Source organism: Megascapheus bottae, chromosome 1, assembly GCF_031878675.1.
Source record: "Megascapheus bottae isolate mThoBot1 chromosome 1, mThoBot2.hap1, whole genome shotgun sequence".
Lineage (NCBI taxonomy): Eukaryota > Metazoa > Chordata > Mammalia > Rodentia > Geomyidae > Megascapheus > Megascapheus bottae.
In genome coordinates, this window is record NC_143509.1 from 26402004 (window position 1) to 26429246 (window position 27243).

Sequence of the window (27243 nt, forward strand, 5' to 3'; positions counted from 1 at the left end):
GATGTTTCCTTGTCTCTGGACACACCTGGCCTGCACTTATGGTGCACAGGCCCTTTGCACACTCACCACAGCCAGCGCCGCTTCCCTCGGGCCCACTGTCCTGCGCCTGCAGCCAGTCCCAGCAGGTCTCACAGTAGGCCCGGATCTGCTCCAGCACGTGCAAGACACGCATCTCCTTGCGTGCTAGTCCCTGGTCGGGCTGGGAGAAGACGATGTTGTGCAGGGCTGCGTTGGCACGCATCCGGGCATCCTTTGCACCCGGAGCCCCGGGTGTCCCTGTACGGCCCCCTGCCCCTGCCTCAGTGCCATGGAGAATCTGAAGCAGCAGTGGCAGACAGCCTGATCGACGCATAGCCACACAGCTTTCAGGCGAGCTAGACATGGCCAGCAGCGTACGTGCAGTGTCCTCCTGGTCACGTGTGGCCAGCATGGACAGCAGCCAGAAAACCACTTCCACCTGTTGGGGACATGGGATAGGGTTAGGCCAGCCCCCTCATCCATTTCAACCAAGGTAACCCACCCCGCACACCCCTAACTCCCCCCAAAGAGGCTGATGTCCTGAAATTGCAGTCCACAGACATAGCTTGCACACTCCCCACCCCCATTCTAGGACAGCCACAAGTACTCTCAAATTAGGGAAATGTCCCCAATCTGTGATGGCCAGATGTCTACCCTGGTATTACTACAGCCCCCTCCCACATGTATGAGCTCAACAGAGATGTCTAGAGTGCCCCCCCCATAAAGGATAACATCCTGCTGAGGGCTGGGGGCTCATATCTATAATCCTTGCTATTCAGGAGGCTGCGATCTAAGAATTCAAGTTCAAAACTAGCCCAGGCAGGAAAGCCTGTGGGACTCTTACTCCAAAGAGCCAGAAGTAGAGCTGTGGTCCAAGTGGTAGAGTGCTAACCTTGAGCACTGAGACAGTGCCCCGGGCCTTGAGTTCAAGCCCCAGATCCAGCACACACACACGAAAAGGATTACACCTGGTCCATCTCAACCAGGTGCCAGTCCACAGGCTGGCGATAGTCTCACAGCCACCACGACTCCAGGGCGGCCTTCCTGAGCCTCGGATGGACGGAGGGGAGGGATACTGGGCCTGTCTCACCCTAGCCCCACAGGCAGCCCATCCTCTGGCTTGTTTTCCCCCCTCACCTTGCTATTGCCAGGCTGAGGGGTTCCATCTTCAGGGTGTGTGGGGGCCTCTGCCTCTGGGTCCTCCTCCACTGACACGGGCTTCACTGCCAGCAGGGCCTGCAGGAAGAGCCCCAGGCCTAGGGAATCAGTTTGTTTTCACCCCATAGGGAGCACTAAACTGTTGAGGCCAGCTGCTCCCCATGATGATATAAGTGGGGCCCCACAGACCCATTCCTGTGCCCTGGGTACTGCCTGAGGATCTCTTCCCAAGCACTGCACGCGCCAAAGCCTCATTATCCCCCTGGGGCCCTGGCTGACCCCCCCCTTCCCCCCCTCCCCCGCCTCCTGGTACCTGGGGCTCGGTCTGCTGCACCCGGTCCTGTGCCTCAAGCAGTTCTTTGTCAATCTGTTCCAGGCGTGAAGCTCGGATCTGCACGGGGTGAACAGGTGATGGGAGCTGCTCAGTCCGGGCCGAGCCTGGCTCGCCCCGCGCCGGCCCCACCTTCTCCCGGCCATGGACACGCCCCCTGGCCTGACCCCGCCCCCTTTCTGGTTTGACAGCCACTGGCTCCTCGGCTTTCTTCCAGGCCCCGCCCTCGGCTCCGCCCCCCGAGCAAGTCCCGCCCCCCGAAGGGCCTACCCCTGGCTTTGCAGTTTCCTGCAGGAGACTCCTAGTTTACAGGTTCCCTGGCCCATGGCCCCACACCTGTGCACGCTGTACCATCTCGTCTGAGGTGCCAAAGCGCTCTTCCATGAGAGAACGGATGTGCTGAGCCTCGAACTCCAGCTGCTGCCGGATCAAGTCCATCTGCATGGAGAACTGCTGGGAAGGTGGGACAGGCTGCCATGAGGGGAGCTGGGACCAAGGCCCACCCCACCGCTCTCCAGTCCTAGGTCAGGCGGGCATCCTGGATTGCTCACCGTCTCTACATGTGGCAGCTCATCCAGGCGCTTGGACAAGCCTTGCAACTGGGAATAATACCAGAGCTTCTCTTTCTCCTCTTTCTCAATTTCACTCAACAGAAAACACCTGGAGGGAGGGAGGGCAATTGCAGATGTGGGGGGCAGAATGACAGTGTCTCTTCTTGGCTGTACTGGAGTGGGACTGAGGGCTGGAATTAACTGTGAGGTTGCAAAAAAAAATTAATTGAAAGAAGAGAAAGCACTTCCTTTGTAAATTTGGGTTACTGGAGAAAAAATATTCATATCCTTACCACCTCTCTAATGCTTGCAAATCTCCCTCTAGTTTACACAGGAAGACTCCAGGCTTTGGATGGCCCAGTTCAGAATCTTGTAATCCCAGCACTTATTAGACTGAGGCAGGAGGATTATGAGTTTGATGCCAACATGAGCTATATTAGTGAGCCTCTGATTCAAAAACAGAAAGTCTTCCCGGTTTATACAATGTGGAAGTCTGAGGGTAGAAGGGCTTTGAGGACGAGTCAAAGATGGCATAGTGGAATACAGACTAAGTTCTGAGCTGCTTTGTTACTTTTGTTGTTTTGGTTTAGCCTTGAACTCAGGGACACGGGCTCCTGCTTGGCTTTCTCTGCTCAAGGTTGGTGGTGCTCTACCACTTGAGCCATATCTCCCACTTCTGGCCTTTTCCTGATCAATTAGAGATACGAGTCCCATCGAGGGCTTCTCTTGCCTGAGTTGTTTTCAAACTGTGATCCTCAGATCTCAGCCCCCTGAGCAGCTAGGATTACAGGTGTGGGTCACAGGCACCAGGCTTCCGGGCTGCTCTTAATTTACCCCCCTCTGACCTCACATAACCCAGCCCAGCTGCACTAAGTCCAAGCCTCTGCCTGTTGGCCCAGGGCCCAGATTTCTTGATCCTTCTTTCGACAAAGGCTGCTCTGAGCCCCTCTGGCTCTAGGCCTGATTCTGAGCCCTGGCACTGCCCAGAGCCCCGTCCCTAGCGACGCCTGCTTGTCGGGGAAGCCTTTCCTCTGCCAGAAATGCCCCCATCCTCTTTGCCCTCCCGCTGAGATCAGGACAGTTAGGAAAAGAGGGCTCCAGGCCAAAGCAGCGTCGAGCGGGGTGTGGCTTGCGTGGTGGGCGTGGTCACACGGTGGCGGACCTATCAGAGGACAGAGAGCGCTGTGGGCGGAGCTACATGGCAGCCCGCGGGGTCTCATTCCCACGCCCTCTCACCTCTCTCGGTCCAGTTCCTCCAGCAGCCGAATGGTGGCCCGGCTCAGCTCCCCAAAGCTGTCCTTGGAGGGTCCAGAGCCGGGGACTGGACTTTCCTCCGGGGTCCGGGCGACAGGCTCCGGGCCAAGGGCTGGTGGTTGGAACTTGAGGTTGTACAGACTGCTAATGTCCATCTGGAGGGCTGGATAAGCGGGAGGGCCATGTCAAGGGAGGGCCGTGCTCTGCCTGGCCCGCCTGCTCCCAGCTCTCTAGGGGTCCGGGGAGAGGTGGCCCCGTGGACCTCTCACCTTTCAGCTGCTCCAGCACCTCCGTCTGCCCAGAGGACACCAGCACGCGGGCCTCCTGCTCCAGCTTGCCTTGTAGATGCTTTAGCACTTCCTGTAGCAGAGCAGGAAACAAAGTCTTGGGCATCTCGGCTTACCTGGATGCACCTGCATGAGGTTTTCAGGACTCTGTGCTAATTCCTGGCACTTATCCCTGTGATCCAGCTCCTACCTTCATGCCTGAGGTCTCAGTCTCCAGCTTGGACAGGTGGCTTGAGTTGTCACGAAGCTCCTGCCTCAGGTGGCTGTTCTCAGCCTTCAGTGCCTCCACCTGCCTCACCAGTTGCTCATAAGATGCCACCGAGCTCGTCATCTTCAGCTCCTGGAGTGCCTGGGCGGGGAAGGGTTGCAGGGTCACAGGGCTCAACGGGTTTTGGAGGGGAATGACCAAGCCCTACAGACAGGCCAAACCTAAGTGCCAGCCTTTCTACCCATTCCAAACAGAAGTGGCTGGCATGGGCCATTCCAGGCAGGGCCCAGGGATGTGGGGACAGACGGTGAGACAGATGGAGTGGTAGACATACACAGTAACAATGGGAGACAGAGGGGCAGAGCTATTGCATAGGTGTCCAGACACAGAGAATGCTTAACTGACCGACAAGCCAGCCCCTCCCTGCCAAGCTCATGGTAGCCAGGCAGAGGGACAGATGTACATCTGAGCAGCATTTGGCAATTTAAACTAGGAGATGGACTAGCTAATCAAAGGCTACCGCATTCATCGTCAGAGCCAAAATGGGTGGCAGTCACATAGACAGAATCTATCCTCTGGAGACTGTCCAGAGGCAGATAGCTAGACAGACTGGGTGGACAGATAACTAGCCCAGTTGACAGGCAGTAAGAACACCGTGACAATCAACATAGCCAGCGGAAGCCATAAGTAGGTAACAAGGGAATCAAACGACCAGACAGCAGGATAGATTAATCTGAGCTCCGTCATCACCCAGGGAGGTGAGGCCAGAACCCTCTGCAGCCTCCCTTCCCCTCCATCTCAGTCTAAGGCAGCTACCTTCACAACCCAGCACTTGGTCTGGTCAGCTTCTAGTCAGCCCCCGCTAGTTTTGGTGCCTTCTCCATCTGACCCTCCTCTGCCACTGCCTCCTGCTTCTTTATGCCTTTTTTTTTTTCTTTTGGCTTGGGTCCAGCCTCCTCTTCCTGCCCAGCTGGCCAGTGTGTCCTCATTCAGCTTGGCCCTCCTGCCAGAGCCATGCAAACCTCACCCTCAATAATTTCTCTTCCTTCTTTGTTCCCTTCCCGTCAGCATGCATCCCCTCCTTCCGCCTTTGTCTGAGGCTCACCAATAGCAGTTCGCTTTCTGCCAACTCCTCCTCGGGAGCCCCTCCCCTTGCCAGCCTGAGTTCCTTCCCCAAAGTAGACTCACCTGTCCATGGGCTTCCTTCACCTCCCTCCCCCGCTGTCCATGCTCATCCGTGCACTTGCTCATTCATTCCCCTTCTCCTCTTATCCCAGAAGTCCTCATCTACTCTGATGTCACTCTGATGGGCACAGACAGAACTAGAGGAGGGAAGGGAGCTCAGTCCTAGGTATGGGTATAAGATCAGGCTATCCGAAGTTGTTCAGAGGACCTACTATGTGTTCAGCTGTGTTCTCTGGTTTTTTTCCTCATCAGTCCTAAATTTTGGGACCATTATCTGGCTGTTTCCAGGAAAAAATGATGTCCAAGGGAGAAGAGATCAGTAAAAAGAGATGAGTCTCACAGTAAAAGGAAGTGGACAGGCAAGATAGGAACCCACATCCTGTCTCTTGAGCATACTCAGAAGGGCAAGCAGTGTAGGCATGACAACATCCACCCTCTCAAACTCATCCCTGTGATACTAGCTACACCAGGAGTCTAAGATTTGAGGATCATGGGTGGAAGCCAGCCTAGTTAGAAAAATCTGTGTGACTCTGGTCTCTAATTAATCTGCAAAAATCTGGAAGTAGAGCCGCTCAAGTGGTAGAGCGACAGCTTTCAGCAAAACAAAAACAAACAAAAAACCTCAGGGCCAGGCACCAGTGGCTCACATCTGTAATCCTAGCTACTCAGGAGGCGGAGATCTGAGGATTGTGATTCAAAGCCAGCCAGGCAAGAAATTCTGTGAGACTCTTATCTCTAATTAACCACCAGAAAACTGGAAGTGGTGCTGTGGCTCAAGGGGTAGGACAGTAGGCTTGAGCTGACAAACTCAGGGAAAATACCCAGGCCCAGAGTTCAAGCTCCATGACTGAAGGAAAAAAAACAAAACTCAGGGCCGGGTGCCAGTGACTCATATGCCTATAAATCCTAGCTACTCAGAAGGCTAAGATCTGAGGATCACGGTTCAAAGCCAGCCAGGGAAGGAAATTCTGTGAGACTCTTATCTCCTATTAACCACCAGAAAACCATAAATGGTGCTGTGTCTCAAGTGGTAAAGTTCTAACCTTGAGCTGAAGAGCTCAGGGACAATATCCAGGCCCAGACTTCAAGCTCTATGACCGACAAAAAAAAAAAAAAAAAGCTAAGGAACAGTACACAGGCCCTGAGTTCAAGTTCAGAATACACAAAAGAAATATACCCCAGCCAGGCACTAGTGCCTCATGCCTGTAATTCTAGCTACTAAGGAGACTGAGATCTAAGGACTGTGGCTCAAAGCCTGTCTAGGTGAGAAAATTTGTTAGACAATTTTCGGGGCAGGGGGGAGGGTGGTCATGGGACTTGAACTCTGGGCCTTGGCACTATCCCTTAGCTCTTTGCTCAAGGCCAATGCTCTACCACTTGATCCACAGTGACACTTCCCATTTTCTTTCTTGTGGTTCATTGGAGATAAGAGTCTTTCCTGCCTGAGCTGCCTTTGAACATCGTCCAGCTTCCTTACCTCTTATCTCCAAAAAAGCCAAAAATAGAGCTATGGCTCAAAGGCTAGAGTGTTAGCCTTGAGCAAGAGGCTCGGGGACAGCTCCCAGACTCAGAGTTCAGGCCCCACAACTGACACACACACACACACACACACACACACACACAATTACCTACCCCATCTCCAGCCTGTTAGCCCATCTGAGAATGAGGAGAGCCCATCTGTCTCCTAGTCTCCAAGTCTGATGGTGGTGTCAAGTAGGAAGGTCCCAGGATGCAGGGTTCAGAGTGGAAGCAGCCTAGGGACCTCATACATCATCCCAGAACTAATTAAGGTCTCCTCTGGGATCAAGGCTGAAGTCTGGTTCTAGCCACTCAACTGTGTGCCCACCCGGAAGGAACGTACTGGCCCCACACACATCCCTCCCTCTCCACACAATCAGACCTCCCAGAGCCCTAATCAAGGATCCGTGCCCCCCCCAGCTGGCCCACACAACTCTTCGTGTGTGTGTGTGTGTGTGTGTGTGTGTGTGTGTGTGTGTGTGTCTCACAGGGTTTGTACTCTGGGCCTGGGTGCTGTTCTTGAGCTCTTCAGCTCAAAACTAGCACTCCATCATGTGAGCCACAGTGCCACTTCTGACTTTTTCTGAGTATGTGGTACCGAGGAATCAAACCCTGGGCTTCATGCCTAGGCAAGTAGTCTACCACTAGGCCACCCAGAGGGAATTTTGAAAGTCACAAGGCAGTCAGTGCTGGTGGCTCACACCGGTACTCCTAGCTACTCAGGAGGCTGAGATTTGAGGATTGTGGTTTGAAGCTGCCCTGGCACGAAGTCCATGAGACTCATCTCCAGTTAGCCAGAAAAAAAGCTAAATATGCAAGTGTGGCTCAAGTAGTGGAGCATCAGCCTCGAGCAAACAAAAGAAAACAAGAACAACAGCAACCTAAGGCATAGCATCCAGACCCTAGTTAAAGCCCTAGGATCAGCGCACACACACACACACACACACACACACACACACACACACGTCACAAATCAGATCCTGTCCCTCTTATGTTAAGGTCTACATAGATTGGCCAGGAAACTGGCTGCTCTCTCTCCTCAGGCCTTTGCCCATGCAGGTCACCTGCCTAGAGCACTGAGTGTTGCCATTTCCTCCAGAAAGCCCCCTTGCCTGTCCCTTCAACCCTTAAGTTGTCAGGTTGCCTCCTTGGCAGCTCGAGAGAGGAAAGGAACCAATAACCAGAGGTGGGCCTGACTGGGCAGGGAAGGCTAGCAAGGTATGGAATGTCAGGCTCAAATGGCCCAATCTCTCCCTCTAATCCAATCCCTCTCATTACAGAGAGGAATCTATATCCAGAGAAAAGCAGAAATACCATCACGGCACTCGGCAGCCTGCTGAGACACTGGCCCATCCCTTGCCTTCTGTTATCTCCAGGAGTTGAAGCCTCATAAGTGGGTGTGTGCACAGCATAGCTGCAATGACACAGGTTCCCACCTCACCGGGACTCAGTTTCCCCTCCAGCATCCTCCCTGGATCACCGGGTTCAAGAAGGGGGAAACGCACCTGCTTCCGTGCAGCCCAGCTGGCTGGGGCGCCCCGGCTGGGGCCGCGGCCCTCTGCCCAGCCCGAACCCCGGGCCCTGGCCGCTGGGGGCGCGGGCGCGCTCCAGGGTCTCCGCAGCGTGGGTGGGCGAGAGGGGTGGGAGCTTGGGGGGGGTTCGGAGCGGACAAAGCCAGATCCAGGCCCGGCCAGGCGGCGCTGCTGCTCCCGGCCCTGGACGAGACCACCGTGGAACGGGGGAGGATGCGGGATGCAGGATACAGACGCGGCAGCCAATGGCGGTGCGGGAAGAAGGGCTGGTGCCATGGCAACAGCCAATGGCGACCCCGGGTGGGGACCAGTGGTGGCGCGCGCGGGGTATCAGGGTCTGGGCTTCAGGTCAGGGACTGTGGGATGCGGGGGATGGGAGAAAATAGTGTGGGAGGGGGTATGGAAGGGTCCAAAGGCAGGGGCCTCCGTAAGACCAGGCCCTGCGCCTCCCTCCCAGCCCAGAACCTCCTGTCGACCCACAGATGTTCAGATCTTGCATATTACATCAGAACCTTGGTGTGTGCGTGTGTGTGTGTGTGTGGACGATGGGGTGGGGGACTGGGGTGTCCCAGGCAGGGGGCGCGGCCAGGCCAGTCAACTCCTTCTCGACTCCAGAGCATCTTTGTTGAGGATGTGTCGAAGCACACCACCAGCCTGGGGGGGGGGGGGGATGAGCGGGGGATCCTGACTGGAACTCCAGAGAGCAGCAAGGGGGATGGGCAGGCATGCGGGAGAATACCTAGGGACCCCTCCCCTTTTCTCCTGCCTCCACACAGCACAGACGGTCTACCGTCTTCTGGGATTGTGCCTACATCTTCCCATCAGTATTTCTCAGTCTCTGTCGCTCTCAGTCTCTACGCCCCTTCTCTTCTATTTAATTCCCCTTCACAAAAGAGGAGCCAAAGGAGGGAGGGGCCAGGAGTCTCAGGAGTCTGTTGTCAGCTGCCTCTGATCCTGGATGGGTCTCTGGGGGCCACTTGAGGGTTTAACACCCAGCGTTTACATTTGCAGCTTCAGCACAGTATCCCCCAGGTTCTAAAAGAGAGTTATCAGCACTAGAACACCAGCGTTTGGACCCTGCCTTTGTCTTTTCCTTTGCTGGAAGCACAAGGAAAATCACCAGGCCTCTGGCCCTTCTGTAAATGCAGAGGAGCTATGAGAATGACAGCCAGTCTGGGAAGGTCTAAGCCCAGGGAGGCACAGAAGCCAAGGGCATCAGAGGAATCATACTGCTTCCTGTTGGGTATTGAGCCCCTGAATGTTTTGCTATGACCAGCAGTGCCAGGGGCCAGGACGACTCAATTTCAGCTGTCCAGGAGCCTTCAGAGCTGGACACAGCTATATTATCTGGTTGCCTAAGAGGGAGGGCATGTAATAGGCTGTGAGGGGGTTCTTGCACAGCTATCCTGAAAAGAGAACATAGTGCAAGTCCACAGTGGGGAAGGGAGTTCCAGGCTGAGGGCAAATCAGTATTTGTGAGTGTCTGGTGAAGCCATGAGATAGAAGGGCAGTGAGATTGGACAGGGTCAGTCAGTAAGGGTTGTTAGCTGGGGTGTTATAATGGGGGTCTCAGGTGTGCAGGGAAGGGCTGGAAACAAGCAGGGTACACAGCTCAGGGTCCTAGCTTCAGCTCAACCTCCATTTCCCTGTGTGACCTTGGGCTTGCCTCTCTCTTGGTCTGGTTTCCAATTCAGTTCATGGGGTGTGTGTGGGGGGGGTATTGGTTGGATAATCCTTGGCTCTTCATCAGAACTACCTTCTGTCTCTCTTGTTGAACAGCAGATGTCACAGTGCTTGCCCCATTCCTCTCACACAGAGGCTTGGAGGTCCGATGGCCAGTCCCATCCTGGTACACATGGAGAAAAATGGGGACTCAGATCTCAGAGCTAGTTGCTGGATCATGTTTGAGTCTCATCCGGACATACAATCAGTGCTGGGCTGGGTCCCTCCATTCCTGCCTGCCGCCCGCCTCAAGGTGTGGTCAGAGCTAGAATGCTGAGGGGCTACAGGCTGAGGCTGGATGCCAAGGCAGGATGCTCTAGGTCCCCAACCTTGAGAATATTTCTGATGCCAGCATCTTGAGGTTATAGATTCCTGAGCCTGAGAACTCCAAGAGCCTAGAGACCCCCCCTCCCATCCAGTGTCTCCATTCTCTAGTGGACAAAAAAGCCCTACCCCATTGCCCATGTCCTCTAGGGCTTCTGGGTTGAGAAGTTCCCTCACTTCGCTGTACCTCACCCTGGGACCCCCTATTCCCAGCCCTAGAAATAGCAGGGGTGACTCTTGAGGCTTCTGGAGTCTGACCTTGGCTTCTCTGTGTCCCTTTGATACCCTGTTCACTTCCAGAATCTCCTCTGTGTCGGGGACTAAAGTGAAAATGGGACAGGCCTTACTAGATGCCAAGTAGAGGAAGGTTTGAAGCTTCCAGGTGTGAGCTAAGTTGGATGACAGGACTTGACCCTGATGCGAGGGAGGGGCTGCCATTGGAGTGAGGTAGGTCACCTATCTTTTTCCTGAAACCAGACCACAGTGGTGGGTCTCAGTTTCCCCTGTGTGAGCAAGAATGGCCTTCTCAGCACCACGGACAGCTCCCCAGTCCTGGGGCCCAGTCCTGAAGGAAAGCCTCCACCGGCCCAGCCTAGGCTCAAGCGACAGTGGTGTGTGTGACCTTGGGTTTCTTACTGCACCCTGGCCTCAGTTTCTCCTTAAACCAGGATGGTTGTACTCCAGGGCTCATAATGGTAACGGGGCAGGGGTTGGGCAGGATGGATATCAGCACATGAGCACTGGCAAGCATGGCGCTGGGTCCTAGCTCAAGATCCAGAGAGGAAAACTGAGGCCTAGCGAGGCTCAGGGCGTGGCCAGGCGCCCCCACTCTGCGCGGTGCGCGCCCCGGCTCCCGTCCTCACCCTGGGTCTCAGCCCCACGGGGAGGCAGCGCGGGCCGCCTGAGTCTGCGCACCGCTGGGAGAGGGGTCCTAGCGGCGCAGGGGAGGGGCTCTCGTCCTCGCACAAACACCCCTCGACGGTTTCCCTGACAACCGTCTCCAAGGCGACTGCGCAAGACCCCCCCCCCACCTGTCAATCCTCGCGCCCCGGCCCTGGGGAGCCACCGTCCTCCAAGTCCATTCCCCAGGGCCGGCCCCTCGCCCGCGGCTAGGACCCCCGCGCCCTACCTGGTCCCCGAAGAAGGCCGAGTGTAGCAGGCTGAGAAGCCCCAGGAGCCCCATGGAGCCGCGGCCGCCCTGGACAGCACGCGCCCCGCCCCTCGGACAGACGCAGGGGTGGGGGTGGGGGGCTGGGCGCTTTGCGCCTGCGTAATGGAGGGATCCGGTGGGAGGGGCCGGTAGGAAGGGAGGGCAGGCACTAAGGAACCGGTCTTGGGGGGCTTGTGAGGGCGGGCTGTGCAGCACCCAAAGAACGGAGGTGTGGGCAGAGGAGGAGGAGGAGAAGCAGGGGTCTGCTGGGATGGGAGAAACCCCTAGAGACTTGAGAGGGGGTCCGCCGCAGAGGCGCTCACCCCGGGATGGGGGCGCAGAGGGCGACGGCGGGTCCTCCGCGGCGAGGGCCGAGGGGCGCCACCCCGTGGTTCCTTGTGCGCATAGCCGGTGGCCGGACAGCTCAGACAGCGCCCGGATCCGCCCACCCTGGCCTGGCACTCAAGTTCATGAGTCATTCACCAACACTTGCCGTGTGCCAGGCTGGGAGCCGCCGGATGGGGTTCTACGGCACGTAGACACCCAGCCATTCACAGATTTACTGAGCCCTGTACTGTGTCCTTGAAAACAAATGGACAGAAATAACCAAGATCCCTTGGCTTTGGTTAAATAGAATGTTGGCTAGATGAGGACAAGGGGCAGGGCAGCAGGTGTGGAGGGAGCTGCTGAGAAGGGCACTGGTAAGGGGCCGAGGGTGAAGGACGAAGGAGAGGGATTTGGGGGTAACTTGGGTCCGCGGTGAGAGCCCCGGTGAGCTCTGGGCAGAGCAGGGAGTTCCCAGCCCCACCACCACACTGGGCGCTCAGGGCGCCGTCTAGTGGACGCAGGGAGAAGCGATCAGGGCGGAAGCAACTGTTGCAGGTCCAGGGCTGGATGCTGATTGGAGGAGCAATGAGGTGGATGCAGGAGGTGAATGAAAGGAGGATGCTAGGATAGAAGGGATGCTGGACAGAGGAGGAGGAGTGGCAGCTGTGTGGGCTATTCCAACCCGTTTTAAATTCTGTAATAGAAGCAAGCAACCGGACAAGACAGGGGTGCTGTCTCAGGATGGAGAGCAAGCACGGGCACCAAGCAGTATAGAAACCGGCCGGGAGTTTGGCCTAGTGGTAGAGTGCTTGCCTAGCATGCATGAGGACCCGGGCTCCATTCCTCGGTACCACATACATGGAAAAAAAAGCCAGAAATGTAGTGGCTCAAGTGGTAGAGCTCTAGCCTTGAGAAAGCCCAAGGACAGTGCCAAAGTCCTGAGTTCAAGCCCCAGGACTGGCAAAAACAAAACAAAACAAAAACAAAAAACTGAACCAACCTAAGTGGGGAAACCCAATAACCTGGGAAGAGTATTCCTGGCAGAGAACACGGATTCTGAGAAGCGCTTCTGCTTTTCTAGTAGTTAACTGGAGATGAATCTCACGGACTTCAGAGCCGGGGCTGGCTTTGAACCACCATCCTCAGATCTGTCTCCTGAGTAGCAAGGATTACAGGTGTGAGCCACCACACCCAGCCTGAGAACTGTTTTAAACAGGTAAGAAATTATGGGGGCCACATGCAGGACCTGAGGGTAGCTGACAGATGTGGATGGAGCCTGAAGATTTGGAGCAGTTCTCTTTGGCTCTGGATGTGACCTGGGTAAGCCAGCCCAGAGGAACTGGAGGTTTAGACCACTGTCTGGAGCTCAGAGCTGTGTCTCCCATGCAACCTAAACTGTTTGGAGTGCTGAAATCCATGCCTTTGGTCCTTTGACAGGGTCTCACCATGTTATCCAGGCTGGATTCGGATTCCCTGGGATCACAGGTGCGTACCCTACTACAAAGCATTGTTTCTCCACTGGTTGTCAGAGCCTGGGGACACATAGCCATCTAGAATGAGGTTGAAGGCCTGAGAGATGACTCCCAGACTGGCATGTCTCCCATCTCTGGCTGAGCAGTTTGACATCTGGGCATGAGATGGCATAGCCACCTACAACTACGCTGATAGCAAGCAGCAGGAGTTCTAACTGGAGTCCCCGTCCTTTGCTTAACTGAGCTTTTGATCCTACATCTATCAAAGTTAACCCTTGGACTTCTACTCACCCTCTAGGTGAAGTTGGTGTAATTACCATGTCTATACAAGCACCAACCAGCAAAATTTGTCTTGAGATTGCAGGGATTGACCTTGAGCTTCAAATTCATTTGAGTTCCTCACCACTGGGATTACAGGAGTCCATATGGCCCTACCGTACTTTAGTGTGCTTGTATTTCTTTTGCTCAATGCTAGCGTTTGAGGGGCCAAGATTTTGACCTAATGGTAGAGTGCTTGCCTATCATCCATGACAACCTGGGTTCGAGTACTCAGTACCATATACATAGAAAACCCAGAACTGGTGCTGTGGCTCAAGTGGTAGAGCTCTAGCTTTGAGAAAGCCCAAGTACAGTGTTCGGGCCCTGAGCTGAAGCCATGGGGCTAGCAAAAAAAAATAAGAGTGCTCCAATTTTTGGGTTTAGTGGACTCTCGGGGAACTTCCCTACCTGAGCCAGCTTTGAACCTCAATTCTCAGATCTTACCCTCCTGAGTAGCAAAGACTACAGGAATGTGGGGAAGAGGGGGTTCACAGGTTCTCTGCCAGAGGTGAACGTGAATCGCAAGGGAGGCTGCAGTATGAGCACCCCAGTGCCTCTTCCCTTTCTGAGAAGCCAGGAGAGGCCAAGGCACATTGACAGATATAGTAACACAGGCTGCTGTGACCAAATTCTGTTTATCTATGCTGACAATCATACATCCCACTTCCACTGAGCCGTCACTCATCACAACCAGCATTTCTGCACATTCCATGCCATTTCCCTAGTGCATGGTTAAGTCAGCAGGGATATAACCCAGGGATAGCCACTGTGAATTTCCATCTGTCAGGTTGCTGCTGGGGCCAAAACTCAGGACTATGCTCAAGGATAATGCTGAACCAGTTAAGCCATAGCTCTACCTCCAGCTTTACCATGGCTGGCTTTGAACTCTCAGATCTCAGCATCTTGCGTTAGCTATGATTACAGGAGTCACTGGCAGCAGCTAAGGCCTGCCAGTTTCTAACCATGGCTTTCCTTCCTTGTATCAGCTCCTTCCCAGTGAGATGCACCACTGTTCACCCTTCTTTTCCTTTATTCAGATACATTGCTAGTCCTGCGAACAATGTCCCTGAGCTTCTGCTCAAGGCTAGCACTCTACCACTTGTGCCACAGTGCTACTTCAGCCTTCTTCTGCTTATGTGACACCAAGGAACTTAATTGAGGGCTTCATACATGCTAGGAAAGCACTCTACTACTAAGCCACATTCTCAACCCTCCTTTAGTCTAATTAGCTTCAAGATAGAAGCCTGGGCAAGGCATTTCCATGGTTGAGGCAGGATAAGACTAGGGAAAATGAAGCATCATGGCGCACACACACCCCTCAAGCATAAAGGTCAATACAGAGGGGCCAGGAGTATGGCCTAGTGGTAGTATACTTTCCTAGCATGCATGAAGCAGAGTTCAACTCCTTGGTTCACATATACAGCCAAGGACTGGCCAAAAAAAAAAAAAAAAAAAAAAAAAATCGTATGCGCCAAAGGAAAACAAGATGCTTTCCTTCCTACAAGAAATGTTCCCAAGGGGTGGGTAGTTTGGCCTAGTGGTACAGTGCTTGCCCTAGTATGAATGAAACACAGGGCAAAAAAAAGTATTGTCCCCAGGTACAAAAGGACCTGAGACTCTTATCTCCAATTAACCTCTAGAAAATGGGAAGTGGAGCTTGGCTCAAGGGTAGGGAGGTAGCCTTGAGCTGAAGAGCTCAGGTAAGCTCCCAGGCTGAGTTCAAGCTCTATGATGACCCTCCCCCTCCCCCCCACAAAAAGTACCCCCAGGGACAGTATTCCAAACCCAGAGCTCAAGCCCGACAACCAATTAAAAAAGTAAATAAGGGGCTAGGAGTTTGGCCTAGCATGCAGGAAGATTAGGGTTTGATTCCTCAGTACCACATACATAGAAAAAAAGCCAGCAGTGGTACTGTGGCTTAAGTGGTAGGACAGTGCTCAGGCCCGGAGTTCAAGCCCTGGGACTGGCCAAAATAAACACACTAAACACCTATTTGCGTTTACCATATAAATACCCCTAGCAGCCAAGGAGCTAAGTGTCCCTCCTGAGAGGAGCCATGGTTAGAGAAAGAGTGCAGTGGCTCATGTTTGTAATCCTAGCTACTCAGGAAGCTGAGATCTAAGGACCAAGGCTCTAAATCAGCCTGGGCAGAAAAGGACCTGAGACTTTTTTGGGTACAGGGGATCACACCCAGAAAGTTGCACTTGCTAGGCAAGTGCTTTGCATTGACCTACACCCTAGCCCCAGGACCTGAGACTCTTATCTCCAATTAACTCTTAGAAAATGGGAACTGGGGCTTGGCTTAAGGGTAGGGCGGTAGCCTTGAACTGATGAGCTCAGGTAGAGCTCCCAGGCCTAGTTCAAGCCCCACGACCCACCAAAAAGTAAATAAAACTTCCCCTTTCTGCCTGCTGACTTTCGACAAAGCTCCAAGTTTTCTTACCATTGTGACTTGTCCAGAGATATGTATTTTGTGACCAAGAACCCTAAACGAAGAGCCTCATTTTGTGCCTGCACCACTCACGTGAGTACCCCGCCTTTCACCTGCTTAGTCTAAAACAGCAAAATCCACCCACCAGGCAGCCTCTAGACAAGGGAAGCCCCCTATCTTGGCTGCCTCTCCAGAACCTCCTGTGCCAGCGTTTTTCCTTAACCAAGGGATAGTACAACCTACTCAAAGACAACCGGTCTGACATGGATCCCAGAAATCACTGAGTGCTGAGGACTTCAGCAGGTTGAGGGTGTGGGGTCACAAGATGACTCCTCTTGCTGCTACAACCTCCAGTAGCTAGTGGAAGTATAAAGCGTAAGAGGTACCACCTGAATGGGCTGAATCTATAAGTGTGGGTTAAGGGGCAAGACACTAAATGTGGGATAAGCCACTGATGAGGGGTTTGCCACTCCTAACCTCCCTCCTCTCCAGCTGTTATCCATTCTGGCTAGGAGGCAAACTTAACTGCCCCACTGTTATTCTGAACAGACCCTTGACACCTTTGGAGGTGTCTTAATGTGGCAGTCCCTCCCAGTGCTCCAGCTGTGGGCAGAAGGAAGGACCAGCTGCAGTAGAAGGTGGAGATGTGTGACTTTATTAGGTGTGCAGGTTACTTGAGGGGGATGAAGCGCGATGAGTGGGTGGCCCCGATGCCAGGCCGGCCGTGCTTCACAGGCTTGTAGGTGATGGAGAACTCGCCCAAATAGTGGCCGATCATCTCAGGCTGTGGAGGCCAAGAGCAGAGCAGGGAGTCAGAGACACTGGGCGGCACTGAGCCACCACCCCACCACCCCAGCAGCGGCTACACACCTTGATTTCCACCTGGTTGAACGTCTTGCCGTTGTAGACACCGACCATGCTCCCGACCATCTCGGGCAGGATGATCATATCCCGCAGGTGCGTCTTCACCACTTCGGGCTTCTCCATGGGCGGGGCCTCCTTCTTGGCCTTGCGCAGGCGCTTCAGCAGCGAATGCTGCTTTCTGCGCAGACCCCGGTTGAGCCGTCTCCGTTGCCGGGCACTGTACAGCTGCATCAGCTGCTCACTGGGAAAGGTGGATAAAAGGGTAGTTTGGTTGGATTGTGCTCAGGCCACCCCACCGGGGCCTTCCCTGTGGTTCTACTCCCTCAATAAATAAAGACCAAGAGACACAAAAATGCCAGCATCTGACACCCCTTCCCCCATCAGTTTCAGGGATAAACTCACAATTCAAGAACCATTATGAAGCAGTAAAAATGAACAAAGGAGTCAGGCACTGATAGCTCACACCTGTAATCCTAGCTACCTAGGCGACTGAACTGGCAAAGTCTGTGTGACCTTTATCTCCAATTTACTCCCTTCACCAGTGCTGGAAATGAGAGTTGTACTTCCAGTGGTAGTGTTAGCCTTGAGCAAAAAAAAAAAAAAAAAAAGTCGGGTGACTTGAGGCAAGGCTTCAAGCCCTGCCACAGAAGGGCTGTGCTTGAATGCAAAAGGGAATATAGCTAAATAAAGGCAGCAACTTGACAGCAAAGCCCAAGTCGAGCAAATACAGGAGAGAGGTTAGACACTGCGGTGCCACGAACAGGCACTGGCTTCCATAGTTACTCTCCCAGTTATCACTGACTGCTGCAGATGGGATGAGCGTCCCTTCTCAGATGCAAGGGAGCTGGTTGCCCATTTGCCTCTGTGAGTGCTTTAAAAAAAAAAACAAATCACCCTGTTCCCTAGGAAACATGCTGCAAGGCATTAGAGCCCAGTTTCCCAGACTGTTACCTCCATTTTTGTTTCTACAGCACATGAAGGGGTGGTCCACAAACAGTTGCTGGAATGTCAGCCATAGGGGTCTTTCCCAGAAAAAAATGGGAGGATCATGCCTATAATCCTATCCACTCGGGATCGTGGTTTGAAGCCAGCTTGGGCTTTCAGTGAAACACTTTCAAACAAAAAAAAAGGCGAAAAGTGAGCTGAGGCTCGCTCGAGTACCAAGAGCGCCAGCCTTGAGCTTCCTTCGCTCAATGACAGCTCCCCGAGCGGAACCCCGACCCTTCCTTCCCCGGGGTTCTCCCACGCAGATCCCCCGTGCCCTTGCCGAGCCCCTTACTAGGACATGTCCAGCAGCTGGTCGAGGTCCACGCCACGGTAGGTGAATTTGCGAAAGGTCCGCTTCTTCTTCTGCTCCACTTCCGCCTGCGCGAGCCAGGTGGTGAGCGGGTGTGAAGAGATCCGATCCCTGCGACCCCCCCGGCGGCCCCCAGGGCCTCCCGTGTCCGGCCTACGGGGCGCTGGCTGGGGCTCGCGGGCCACAACAGGCCTTTCCACACTCCGCTGGTCCCCACACCGAATAAGCCCGCCCCGCGTCCCCCATTTGCGGTCTCAAAGGTTTCGAGCGGGCTGCTGCGGTAGCAGAGCTTGACCTCCGGCCCGCGCCAACGAACCATGGCATGGATGGCTCCGGATACGCTCAACGCCAGAGTGCAGATACGAAGTACTCACCATCTTGCCGGCCGCTGGGAAAAGACCGCTCCAACTGCGACTGTGCAGTTATCGCGAGGCCGGTTAGTCCCGCCCCCCTCAGCCACGCGCGCTTCCGGTTTCCTGAGTCGCATGATCGCCCCCTGCTGCCGGGAGGGTAAAATGCACACTAGGAACGCCAACGCAAAAGGGATTTTGCCTGGTTTTAGCTCACTCCTGTGATCCTATTCCCCAGGCTGCATAAGGGGGATGGAAATTCAAAGCCAACCCTGGGGGGAAGAATCCTTGAGACTCATCTCCAAGTGTATCCTGTGTGTGTGTGTGTGTCCAAAATAGTGAACCAACCTTCATTTCCAGGTCCTTTTGCTGATTTATTAGAGATAAGAATCACTTAGACTCGTCTGCCTCAGATGGATTCCTACTACCGTCCTCAGAACTAGGGTTTTAGGTGTAAATGACTTAAAGCCTGACTGGGGGTATAGCTCAATATAGCTCAATGCAAGGTGGAAACGTGTGTGTGTGTGAGTGTGTGTGTGTGTGTGTGTGTGTGTGTGTGTGTGTGTTTCAGTCAAGGGGCTTGAATTAGAGGCCTGGGCTCTTTTGCCTAAGGCTAAAGCTATACTGCTTTGAGCCACAGTGCCACTTCTGGCTCTGAGTAGTTTATTGGAGATAAGAATCACAAGGGGTGCATTGTGGTGGCTCACACCTGTGATCCTAGCTACTCAGGAGGCTGAGATCTGAGGATTGCAGATCAAAGCCAGCCCAGGCACTAATGTCAGTGGGACTCCAATTAACCACCAGAAAACAGGAAGTGGTTCTGTGGCTCAAGGGGTAGGGTGGTAGCCTTGCACTGAAGAGCTTAGAGACAGCACCCAGGCCCAGAGTTCAAGCCTCATGACCCAAACACACACACACAAAAGAGTTACAAGGAGTCTTTCTGCCCTGGCTGGTTTCAAGCTGTGATCTTCAGCCCTCAGCCTCTTGAGTACAGGCTGAGCCACGGATACCCTGCCCTGAGTATATTTCTTTTTGGACAATGCCACCACTTCCCTTGCTCCCTCTCTGTTTTCCCTCCCATCCCCACCCACAAGTCTTGGGGCTTGCACTCAGGGTCTGAGCACTGTCCTTGGACTTTCTCAAGGCTAGGGCTCTACCACTGAGCTACAGCACCACTTGCAGCTTTTTCTATGTATGTGGTACCAAGAAATCGAACCAAGGGCTTCATGAATGCTAGGCAAGCACTCTACCACTAGTCCAAACTCCCAGCCCCAACACAAGTTCATTTCCAACAGTGTCCAGAGAGTACCACTGCTGCATTTGTTTGCCTCCATTTCTGTCCCTCCATTTCTGTGATTCCTCTTACACTTCCAAATAGAAATGACCAGAAAGGAAAAAAAAAAAAAAAAGCTAAGAGAAAAAAACCTCATTATCGTTTCCTGAAGTTCATTTCAATAATCTTATTGGTGGTGGTCACAGGGCTTGAACTCTGGGCCCGGGCACTGTCCCTGAGCTATTCAGCTCAAGGTTACCACCCTACCCCTGGAGACACAGCCCCATTTCTTGTTTTCTAGTGATTAATTGGAGATAAGAGTGTTACATTTGAATTGCAATCCTCAGATCTCAGCCTCCTGAGTAACTAGAATTGTAGGAGCCACAGTTCTTGGCCGTATCATTCATTTTCTACATGTCTACTGAGTACCACTGCAATATTGTTCACCTTTGTGTGTGTGTGTGTGTGTGTGTGTGTGTGTGGTTGTGTCAGTCCTGGATCTCAAGGCTGAGATGCTGTCTCTGAACTTCTTTTGCTCAAGGCTAACACTTTACCACTTGAGCCACAGCATCACTTCTGGCTGTTTCTGCTTATATGGTACTGAGGAATCAAAGCCAGGATTTTATGCATGCTAAGTCAGCTAAATTCTACCACTAAGCTACATTCCCAGCCTTGTTCATCCCCCACTTTTTTTTTTTTTTTTTTTTTTTGGCGGCCCTTGGGTTGAACTCAGGGCCTGAGCACTGTCCTTGGGCTTTCTCAAGACTAGAGCTTCTACCAATTGAACCACAGCACCACTTTCAATGTATGTGGTACTGAGGAATTGAACCTGGATCTAAATTTATGCATGCACTCTACTACTAGGCCAAACTCCCAGCTTGCCATGTTCACCCTTTATTGCAAGGAACTTTGAGTACATTGTTGCCTGCACCCCACCCTCAGCCATTCTATTCAATTTATATTCAAGCTTCCAACACAAGTAATTTATGAGTTGTCCACAGTGAACTCACTAGCAATCGTGGTTTGAGGGTTCAGCGGCCACAGGGAGTGGTGGATGAGGATGTTACATACATCTACGTTATTGTGTATTTTGAGAAGGAAAAGATTATGCCAGGCTGACATTAGTGTTCGTATTCAGAGCCTGGAACTGTTTTGTGTGTGTTTTCACTAAAGGCTGGTGTGCTAGGTGTGATCTCCTAGAGTGGAGATAGTTGAGCCTGCAGCTCCATCCAGTTTCTTCGGTAGTTTTTGGATTTGACTTCACCTCTTAGGTGGGAGCTAGGGCTGGGCAGGAGAGCTGGCCTCTCCCAGACCCCAAGGTACAAGTATCAGGAGCATGTAATTCTGCTGTCACCTGTAGGAACTGCAGCTCTCTCTGCTGTCCTAGGAGCTCCTTTTGAACAAGATGGTTCTTCTGCTAATGGGAGAGTGGCAGGGCATTATTTCTGCCTGTGGAAGGAGGGAACTTCCCATTGTGATGGTGCAGTGTATGGGATGGCTGCACCAGATTTCAACCACTGTGTGCCAGGGGCAGCTGAGAATAGCTGGCACCAGTGTTCACAGTGTACCCCTCTCCCTATCTCATTCTAAATCCCCTTTCCCAAGTCTTGCACTCTTCAGACTTCCAGCATGTTTTGGAACTGTGTGTGTGTGCGTGTGTGTGTGTGTGCACACGCGCGTACGTTGGACCTGGGGCTTAAAACCCAGGGCCTGGACAAGGTCCCTGAGCTCCTTTGTTTGAGGCGCACTCTACCACTTGAGCGACACCTTTTTTAGGCCTTTTATGAGTACTTTGTCCTAAGAGTCACACAGACTTTCCTGGCTTGCTTGGAACCACAATTCCCCAGATCCCAGGCTCCAGAATAGACAGGATTGCAGGCACAAGCCATCAGCACCCAGTGTGTTTTGGATTTTTAGGCCCTTGTTACATTAAAAAAAAAAACCTTTATCTTCCTTTGGCACCAGGATGCAAGACCACTGTCCCTTAACGGCCCGTGGGTGCCGTACCACTAGAAAGATAGTTGACACAGGAGCTATAGCTTGCATAGGACGAGGCTCTGGACTCTGAGTGCCAGTGGAAGCAGAGACACTGGAGGCAACCCATATAATGTCCTGTCACTCACCACTACCCAGAGCTCTCACAGTCCAAGGCTCACATAAGGCATGGGCCTCCAGGCCTGGCCTCTGCTCACCAAGTCCATGAACATCACTGAGACCTAGGACTTGTCAGATCCAGATCTTTTCCTGGCAAGGGAAAGGAAGCACAGGAAAGTCATGGAGACAAAGAAAACACTCGGACAAATGTGGGTTTCTATTCCAAACGCACTTCTCTTTATTCAAACCAGGGTCAAACTGGTCAGTGGGAAATGCCCTGAAGCCACGTGCCCAAGGGAGGTGGGCTTCCAGCCCAGGCATCACCTGCTGCATGGGGTCCAGACCACCCAAGATGTGAGCACTGGCAGGTGAGTGAGACAGCGCACGAGAACCACCCCACAGCGCTCCGCAGACTAAGCAGGCCAGCCAGCAAAAGCAAGGAATGAACAAAAACAAAAACACACTCAGTAGATTTCTTCTTTAGCTCCCAGAGTTTCTGGACCAACAAGTCCCAACCCCCAAGCTAGGAGCAAGGGGACAAAAAAAGTCCCCCACTCCCACCAGTGCCTACGGAACCCTGTTTTAAATTAAAAAATAAGCCAGTATACATTGTAGAAAATTTCTCTTAAAAATCTCACAATTTGTAAATGTATATTTTTTTCTTTAACATAAAAGTTTACAATATACGGTAAAACAAAAGGCTCAGGAAAATAATTTCGAGGAAAAAAAAAAAAAAAAGAAAAAGAAACCTGAAGTTTGAATTAAAGCTGAAGACATTTTTTTAAACCCTGTTGTTGAACCAGTGACTTGTTTTTTATTGTGCTGATGGGTCAGAGAAAGAAAGAAATATATTTAAAAACCTCAGTCCAGACACCCACAGCCACCTCCACAGCCTCCACCCCACCCTCCCCCCAGGTTCAGTCGCTATTTTTCTGCCAAGTTTGTGATTGTCACAAGTTCATAAGTTCCGAATCCTGGTCTCAGCTGGTGCTGATGTCCGGTGGTTCATGACTAGCGTCGGTAGGGGTGGAATCCTTGCACGTTATGGTTCTGACCTCGTCCAAAGCCACTGCCACCGGCGGGGGGACCCCCTGACCCTGGCACTGAGGGACCCCCGTAGGAAGGGGGCTGCTGGCTGGGGTCCGAGAAGCCTTGTCCAAAGCCACTCAAGTCCTGCCCGTAACCTGCTGGGGGAGAGAGTCTGTGAGCTCTGGGTCATGGAGAGGGTGGCAGACCCAGCATGGGCGCTGGCCTGAGCCACTCTGCCTGGACTTGTCTCTTGAGAAGAGGTTGCCAAGGCCCTGGCCCCAGCCTTGCTGTGTGCACGTCCCACACAGCCGCCTGCCTCAGGTGGACAGCCTTGGTGGGACGACAAGCCAAGGGAGTTTATAGCTTTCAGAAAGCTATGACCAGGATCTACACAGAAAGAAAAGCAGCTTCCACACTTCCCAGGCCCAATGGTCCGCCCCTTGTCTCTGCTCCTCCATGCCAGGAACTCTCAGGATGGGGCCAGAGGCTCTGGACTGGGCACACCCCTGATCTGATCTGCCGTGTTCTCACATGCGGTGCAAGATGTCTTAAACCATAAGACGGGAGTGTTCAGTGCAGCACCTGGCCTGCACCTTCCACCTGTGTGGCTGGGTGCCCACGGACAGCAGGATCTCAGAGCCGTGGCCTATGCTTAGTAGCTTCACTGCTGATGGGGAGGAGAGGAGAAAGGTGTGGGGCCCAGCCTAACTTACTGTGACCGCATATCCTTAAACAAGACCTTATACCCACACTCCCTGCCAGCTTCAGGGGCACAGAAGGCATTTCTAGGAAAGGGGAACAGCACTGTCTTCAAATGGCAGGACAGACCTGGTGGCGGACACAGTGGGTCCTTGTGCTGATGTACTCCTGGAGCCATCTGAGGGCTCGTAGTCAGTTGAGGTCTTGGACTGGGCAAGGGGCCCATCCCAGAGGGCACCGCCGGATCCACCCCCGCGCAGGCCAGCAGAGGAGGCTGTGCCCGCTGCCCGGGTGCAGGCAGGGAGGATCTTATAGAAAGGCGGCACCTACCTAGGCCACATCACTGCTCAGCCTGACCATCAGAGAGTAAACAAAGAAAGGGCCCAAAGCCCGACGGGTCTTGAGAATAGGTACCCAGGCCTGGTGAGAGACGAGACCAGGGTGACTAACCCTTGGCGGCTCAGCAAGGAGCAAGCGGCAGACACGCAGGCGCACATCCCGCTCCCTCTGAGGCAGGACTTTGTAGGAGTCAAGGACAACTTCTGGGGTGACTGGAGGCTCGGGCCTGGTCACTGGGTCTTGAATGTATCCAGAGAGAGGCCATGGAGGTGGCGCCTCAGGCAACACACAATCATGACAATGTACACCCAGGCTTAAGAACACACGTAAAGGGGGGTACTTTCAGAGGCTCTCTGGGAGCCTGTGGCCTTCCTGGGGATGTGAGTTGAGGCTAGCTGATGACAGGCTCCATGATCTTGAGGTTGCCAGGTGCTAAGAGGAGCCACCAATGCACAGACTCCCCCCCGGGGAGATGGATGAGTCTCAAGGGAATGAAGCTGGACTTGGCACTGGGCTCCCTGTGGGGCTGGCAAGGGACGTGGGGAAGCAGTCCTGTCCTGATCCAAGGACCTCCTATGTCTCTCAAGAGCATATCCCAGAAGCACCCATGTGACGGCAAGCCACCCAGATCTCATCACCATGTCTGTCCCAGTCAGGGCCTGCTACAGACTTGAGCATATGCTCCCTTCACATCCTACTACTGACGCCAGGCACCGAAACAACTGGAGAGCAGAGAATCTGATTCACTTGCCATAACCAAGAACCTAACTGAGGACTCTGAGTGAGCCTGGAGCTGAAGAGTCAGTGTCAGTAACCTTCAGGCTATCTTCCTGTCATCCCAGGAAGAAACCTCTTTCTGACCCAGTTATGGCTCAATCATCACAGCTCAGGTCTTAGGATGTCCGCTGCAGACTGTGGCCACTCAGGTGACAGGCTCTAGCCAGGTGCCAGGAACACTGCGGCCAGCATTCCCTGTGTACTGGCTCTTGGCATTGCTAACCTCTGCCACCAGAGGAATGTGATGGGAGACCCAGAGAAGGCGGTCTCAAGATGCTGCAGACCACTTACCATACTGACTGTAAGGAAAGTCTGGTTGGGCCGTCGGCGGTTTGCTCATGTCTGGAGCAGCCTGAGATGGAGGTGGTGGGAAGGTCAGAGGTGCTGCCCCTGGAGTAGCAGGTGGAGGAGGGACCCCTGGGGGGGCAAACTGATCCGGAGGGGGAGGGGGAGGCCCATAGCCAAAACCTGCAAATATAAGAGCACAAGGCCCAAGGGAAACATCAGGCCATATTCCCATAGTCCACACAGACCTTAGCCCAGCCCAGCAGGGGACATCAGACGTAATTCCCATCTACAACGAGAGGGCTGTGGCTCACTCCATGGCCACCACCCTAAGGAAGTGGTGTACAGAAAGGAGGCTGTGGAGCTACTCATCGTGTATGCTCAGAATGCACAGGGTACTGAGCTGTGCTTTTAAGTAGCAAGGACTTCTAAGACAAAACCACCCCCCCCTTTTTGGGAGGGGAGGAGAGGGGTCAGTCACTGGGCTTGAACCCAGGGCCTAGGTACTATCCCTCTTTTGCTCAAGGCTAGCACTCTACACTACTTTAAGCCACAGTGCCACTTACAGTATTCTGGTGGGTAACTGGTGATAAAAAGTCTCATAGAGGGCCGGGAGTTTGGCCTAGTGGTAGAGTGCTTGCCTAGCATGCATGAAGACCCAGGTTCGATTCCTCGGTACCACATACATAGCAAAAACCGGAAGTGGTGCTGAGGCTCAAGTGGTAGAGCTCTAGCCTTGAGAAAGTCCAAGGACAGTGCTCAGGCCCTGAGCCCAAGCCCAGGACTGGCAAAAAAAAAAAAAAAAAAAAAGTCTCATAGAATTTCCTGCCTGGCAACAAAAACTGTTCTTTAGAGATTTTAGAAACAAGCTGGGCACGGTGGCTCACACCTGTAATCCTAGCTACTCAGGAGGCTTGAGATCTAAGGATCAAGGTTCAAAGTCAGTCCGGGCACTAAAGACCATGAGACTCTTATCGCCAAGTAACCATTAGAAAAATGAGAAGTAGTGCTATGGCTCAAGGGGTAGGGCAGTAGCCTTGAGCTGAAGAGCTCAGGGACAGTGCCCAGGCCCAGAGTTCAAGACCCATGACTCACCCCCCCCCGCCCCCGCCGGCCCCACAAAAAAAAAAAAAAAAAAAAAAAAAAAGGAAAGAAAGAAAAAAAAAGAAATGCTGGAAACAAACACAGCATGAACACATCTCCAAAAGGGAAGTCACTCAAGTCATGGTTCAGGCTGAACTGGGTGAAGGACACTGGTTTCTGTGACAGGGCCTCAGAGTCCAGCTTTAACCTTGATGGATGTTAATATCCGTTGTGGGCTAGACCACAAATTGGCAAACCCTTTCCCAGGGGCATGACTATGACACAGTCTCCCAAATGTGGCCGGTCTGTGTGGGCCATGCCCTAGTGTACACCACACCCTAATTGAAGGACTTAATAGGAAAGCAAGTCTGTAACTTGTGCACGCTATTGCCATACTGAAACACTCTGAGACCGTGTGGGGTCTGGGCTCTTGTCCAGTCAGAGTCCTGCACCTGGTCAACAAAAGAATCACTTTGTCAGGCACAGTGGGCTGGCAGCTGACTTTCCAACCAGCTCATTGATCACAAAGCAGATCAAACAGGAAAGTCCTCTCATTTACAGCCCTTACTGGTGGTTCCAACAGGCTAGCCTCCACACATTTGTCTTCTGGGCAAAAGCTAAGGGAGCTAGCTATGGGCAAGTAGGAGCCCTAGGACTTCCTCCAGCCAGAGGGAGCCAAGGCTAAAGGCTAGGTCCCTATGGTCAGACAGATATAACGCCAGTCCAAATCTGCACTCAGTGCTGCTTATGGTGCAAGCACAAGCTGTACTCCCCAACGAGCCCTCTAGGACTTACTGAATTGTGGTGGGGCACCATAGCCTTGTGGGAAGCCCTGAGGAGGGGGAAAGCCACCGGGCGGGGTAGACACAATGTAGGAAGTGAACGGAGGGGGTGGAGGCGGGGCTCCTCGTCCTGCAGGGGGCGGTCCGTAGCCACCTGGAACACACAGCACACGGTCAGGGGTAGAGGTCACACAAACTTCATGTACAGCCCAGACCCAGGCCTGCTAGGGGCTGCGGCAGGCCCCTCCCCTTCTTCCTTGTCAGGAGAGGTAGACCTCCAGGACAGGTACACACTGACAGCATTTTAGCAACTGCAGGCAGCAGGACTGGGTGCAAGCTCTGCAAGTCAGTCTATGGGTTTCGGGTTCTGATCTTTCCCTCTCTCTACAAACAAGGACTCACCAATTGCCTGTCCTGCTGGCACCCACATTCCTAGATGAGAAAACAGAAGAGAAGGATCGGTGCCGAGCCCCAGTACTGGATGCCGAGGAGTCGCCGAGAATGGCCACCACAGACCAGGGACCACCTGACCTCTCCTGAGGCTCAGTGCCCAGGGACAGGGGTGGCCCAGTCCTGGTGGAGGCA

General features: G+C 53.3%; 3 protein-coding genes across 10 annotated transcripts in view; all 3 read right to left on the reverse strand.

The window, feature by feature from the left end:
• The window catches only part of Apc2 (APC regulator of Wnt signaling pathway 2), a 28919-nt gene extending 17648 nt beyond the window's left edge, over nucleotides 1–11271 (reverse strand). The window contains exons 1-9 of one of the 3 annotated variants that reach the window (XM_090339273.1): nucleotides 11218–11271; nucleotides 3790–3948; nucleotides 3582–3672; nucleotides 3295–3475; nucleotides 2059–2167; nucleotides 1844–1957; nucleotides 1490–1567; nucleotides 1156–1254; nucleotides 67–457 (exon numbers count right to left, since the gene is read on the reverse strand). In XM_090339273.1, coding sequence (XP_090195399.1) covers nucleotides 67–457; nucleotides 1156–1254; nucleotides 1490–1567; nucleotides 1844–1957; nucleotides 2059–2167; nucleotides 3295–3475; nucleotides 3582–3672; nucleotides 3790–3948; nucleotides 11218–11271 — 1276 coding nt within the window. Of the gene's footprint in view, nucleotides 1–66; nucleotides 458–1155; nucleotides 1255–1489; nucleotides 1568–1843; nucleotides 1961–2058; nucleotides 2168–3294; nucleotides 3476–3581; nucleotides 3673–3789; nucleotides 3949–4623; nucleotides 5406–11217 lie in introns of those variants that run through there. The other 2 variants (XM_090339266.1, XM_090339283.1) reach the window with 2 other exon arrangements.
• A 5149-nt stretch (nucleotides 11272–16420) lies between these two features.
• Nucleotides 16421–18393, reverse strand: Rps15 (ribosomal protein S15). Its single transcript, XM_090339360.1, has 4 exons — nucleotides 18322–18393; nucleotides 17930–18015; nucleotides 16657–16891; nucleotides 16421–16570 (listed from the first exon to the last, which is right to left on the reverse strand). Exons 1-4 carry the CDS (start codon nucleotides 18322–18324, stop codon nucleotides 16457–16459), a joined length of 438 nt encoding a protein of 145 aa, XP_090195486.1. The 5' UTR covers nucleotides 18325–18393; the 3' UTR covers nucleotides 16421–16456.
• Nucleotides 18394–21878: 3485 nt separating this feature from the next.
• The window catches only part of Dazap1 (DAZ associated protein 1), a 33240-nt gene continuing 27875 nt past the window's right edge, over nucleotides 21879–27243 (reverse strand). For 3 of the 6 annotated variants that reach the window (XM_090339325.1, XM_090339307.1, XM_090339349.1), the window contains 4 exons: nucleotides 27061–27090; nucleotides 26672–26812; nucleotides 24800–24976; nucleotides 21879–22851 (listed from right to left, as the gene is read on the reverse strand). In XM_090339325.1, coding sequence (XP_090195451.1) covers nucleotides 22676–22851; nucleotides 24800–24976; nucleotides 26672–26812; nucleotides 27061–27090 — 524 coding nt within the window. In that variant the 3' untranslated portion in view covers nucleotides 21879–22675. The remainder of the gene's footprint in view (nucleotides 22852–24799; nucleotides 24977–26671; nucleotides 26813–27060; nucleotides 27091–27243) is intronic. The other 3 variants (XM_090339331.1, XM_090339316.1, XM_090339340.1) reach the window with 2 other exon arrangements.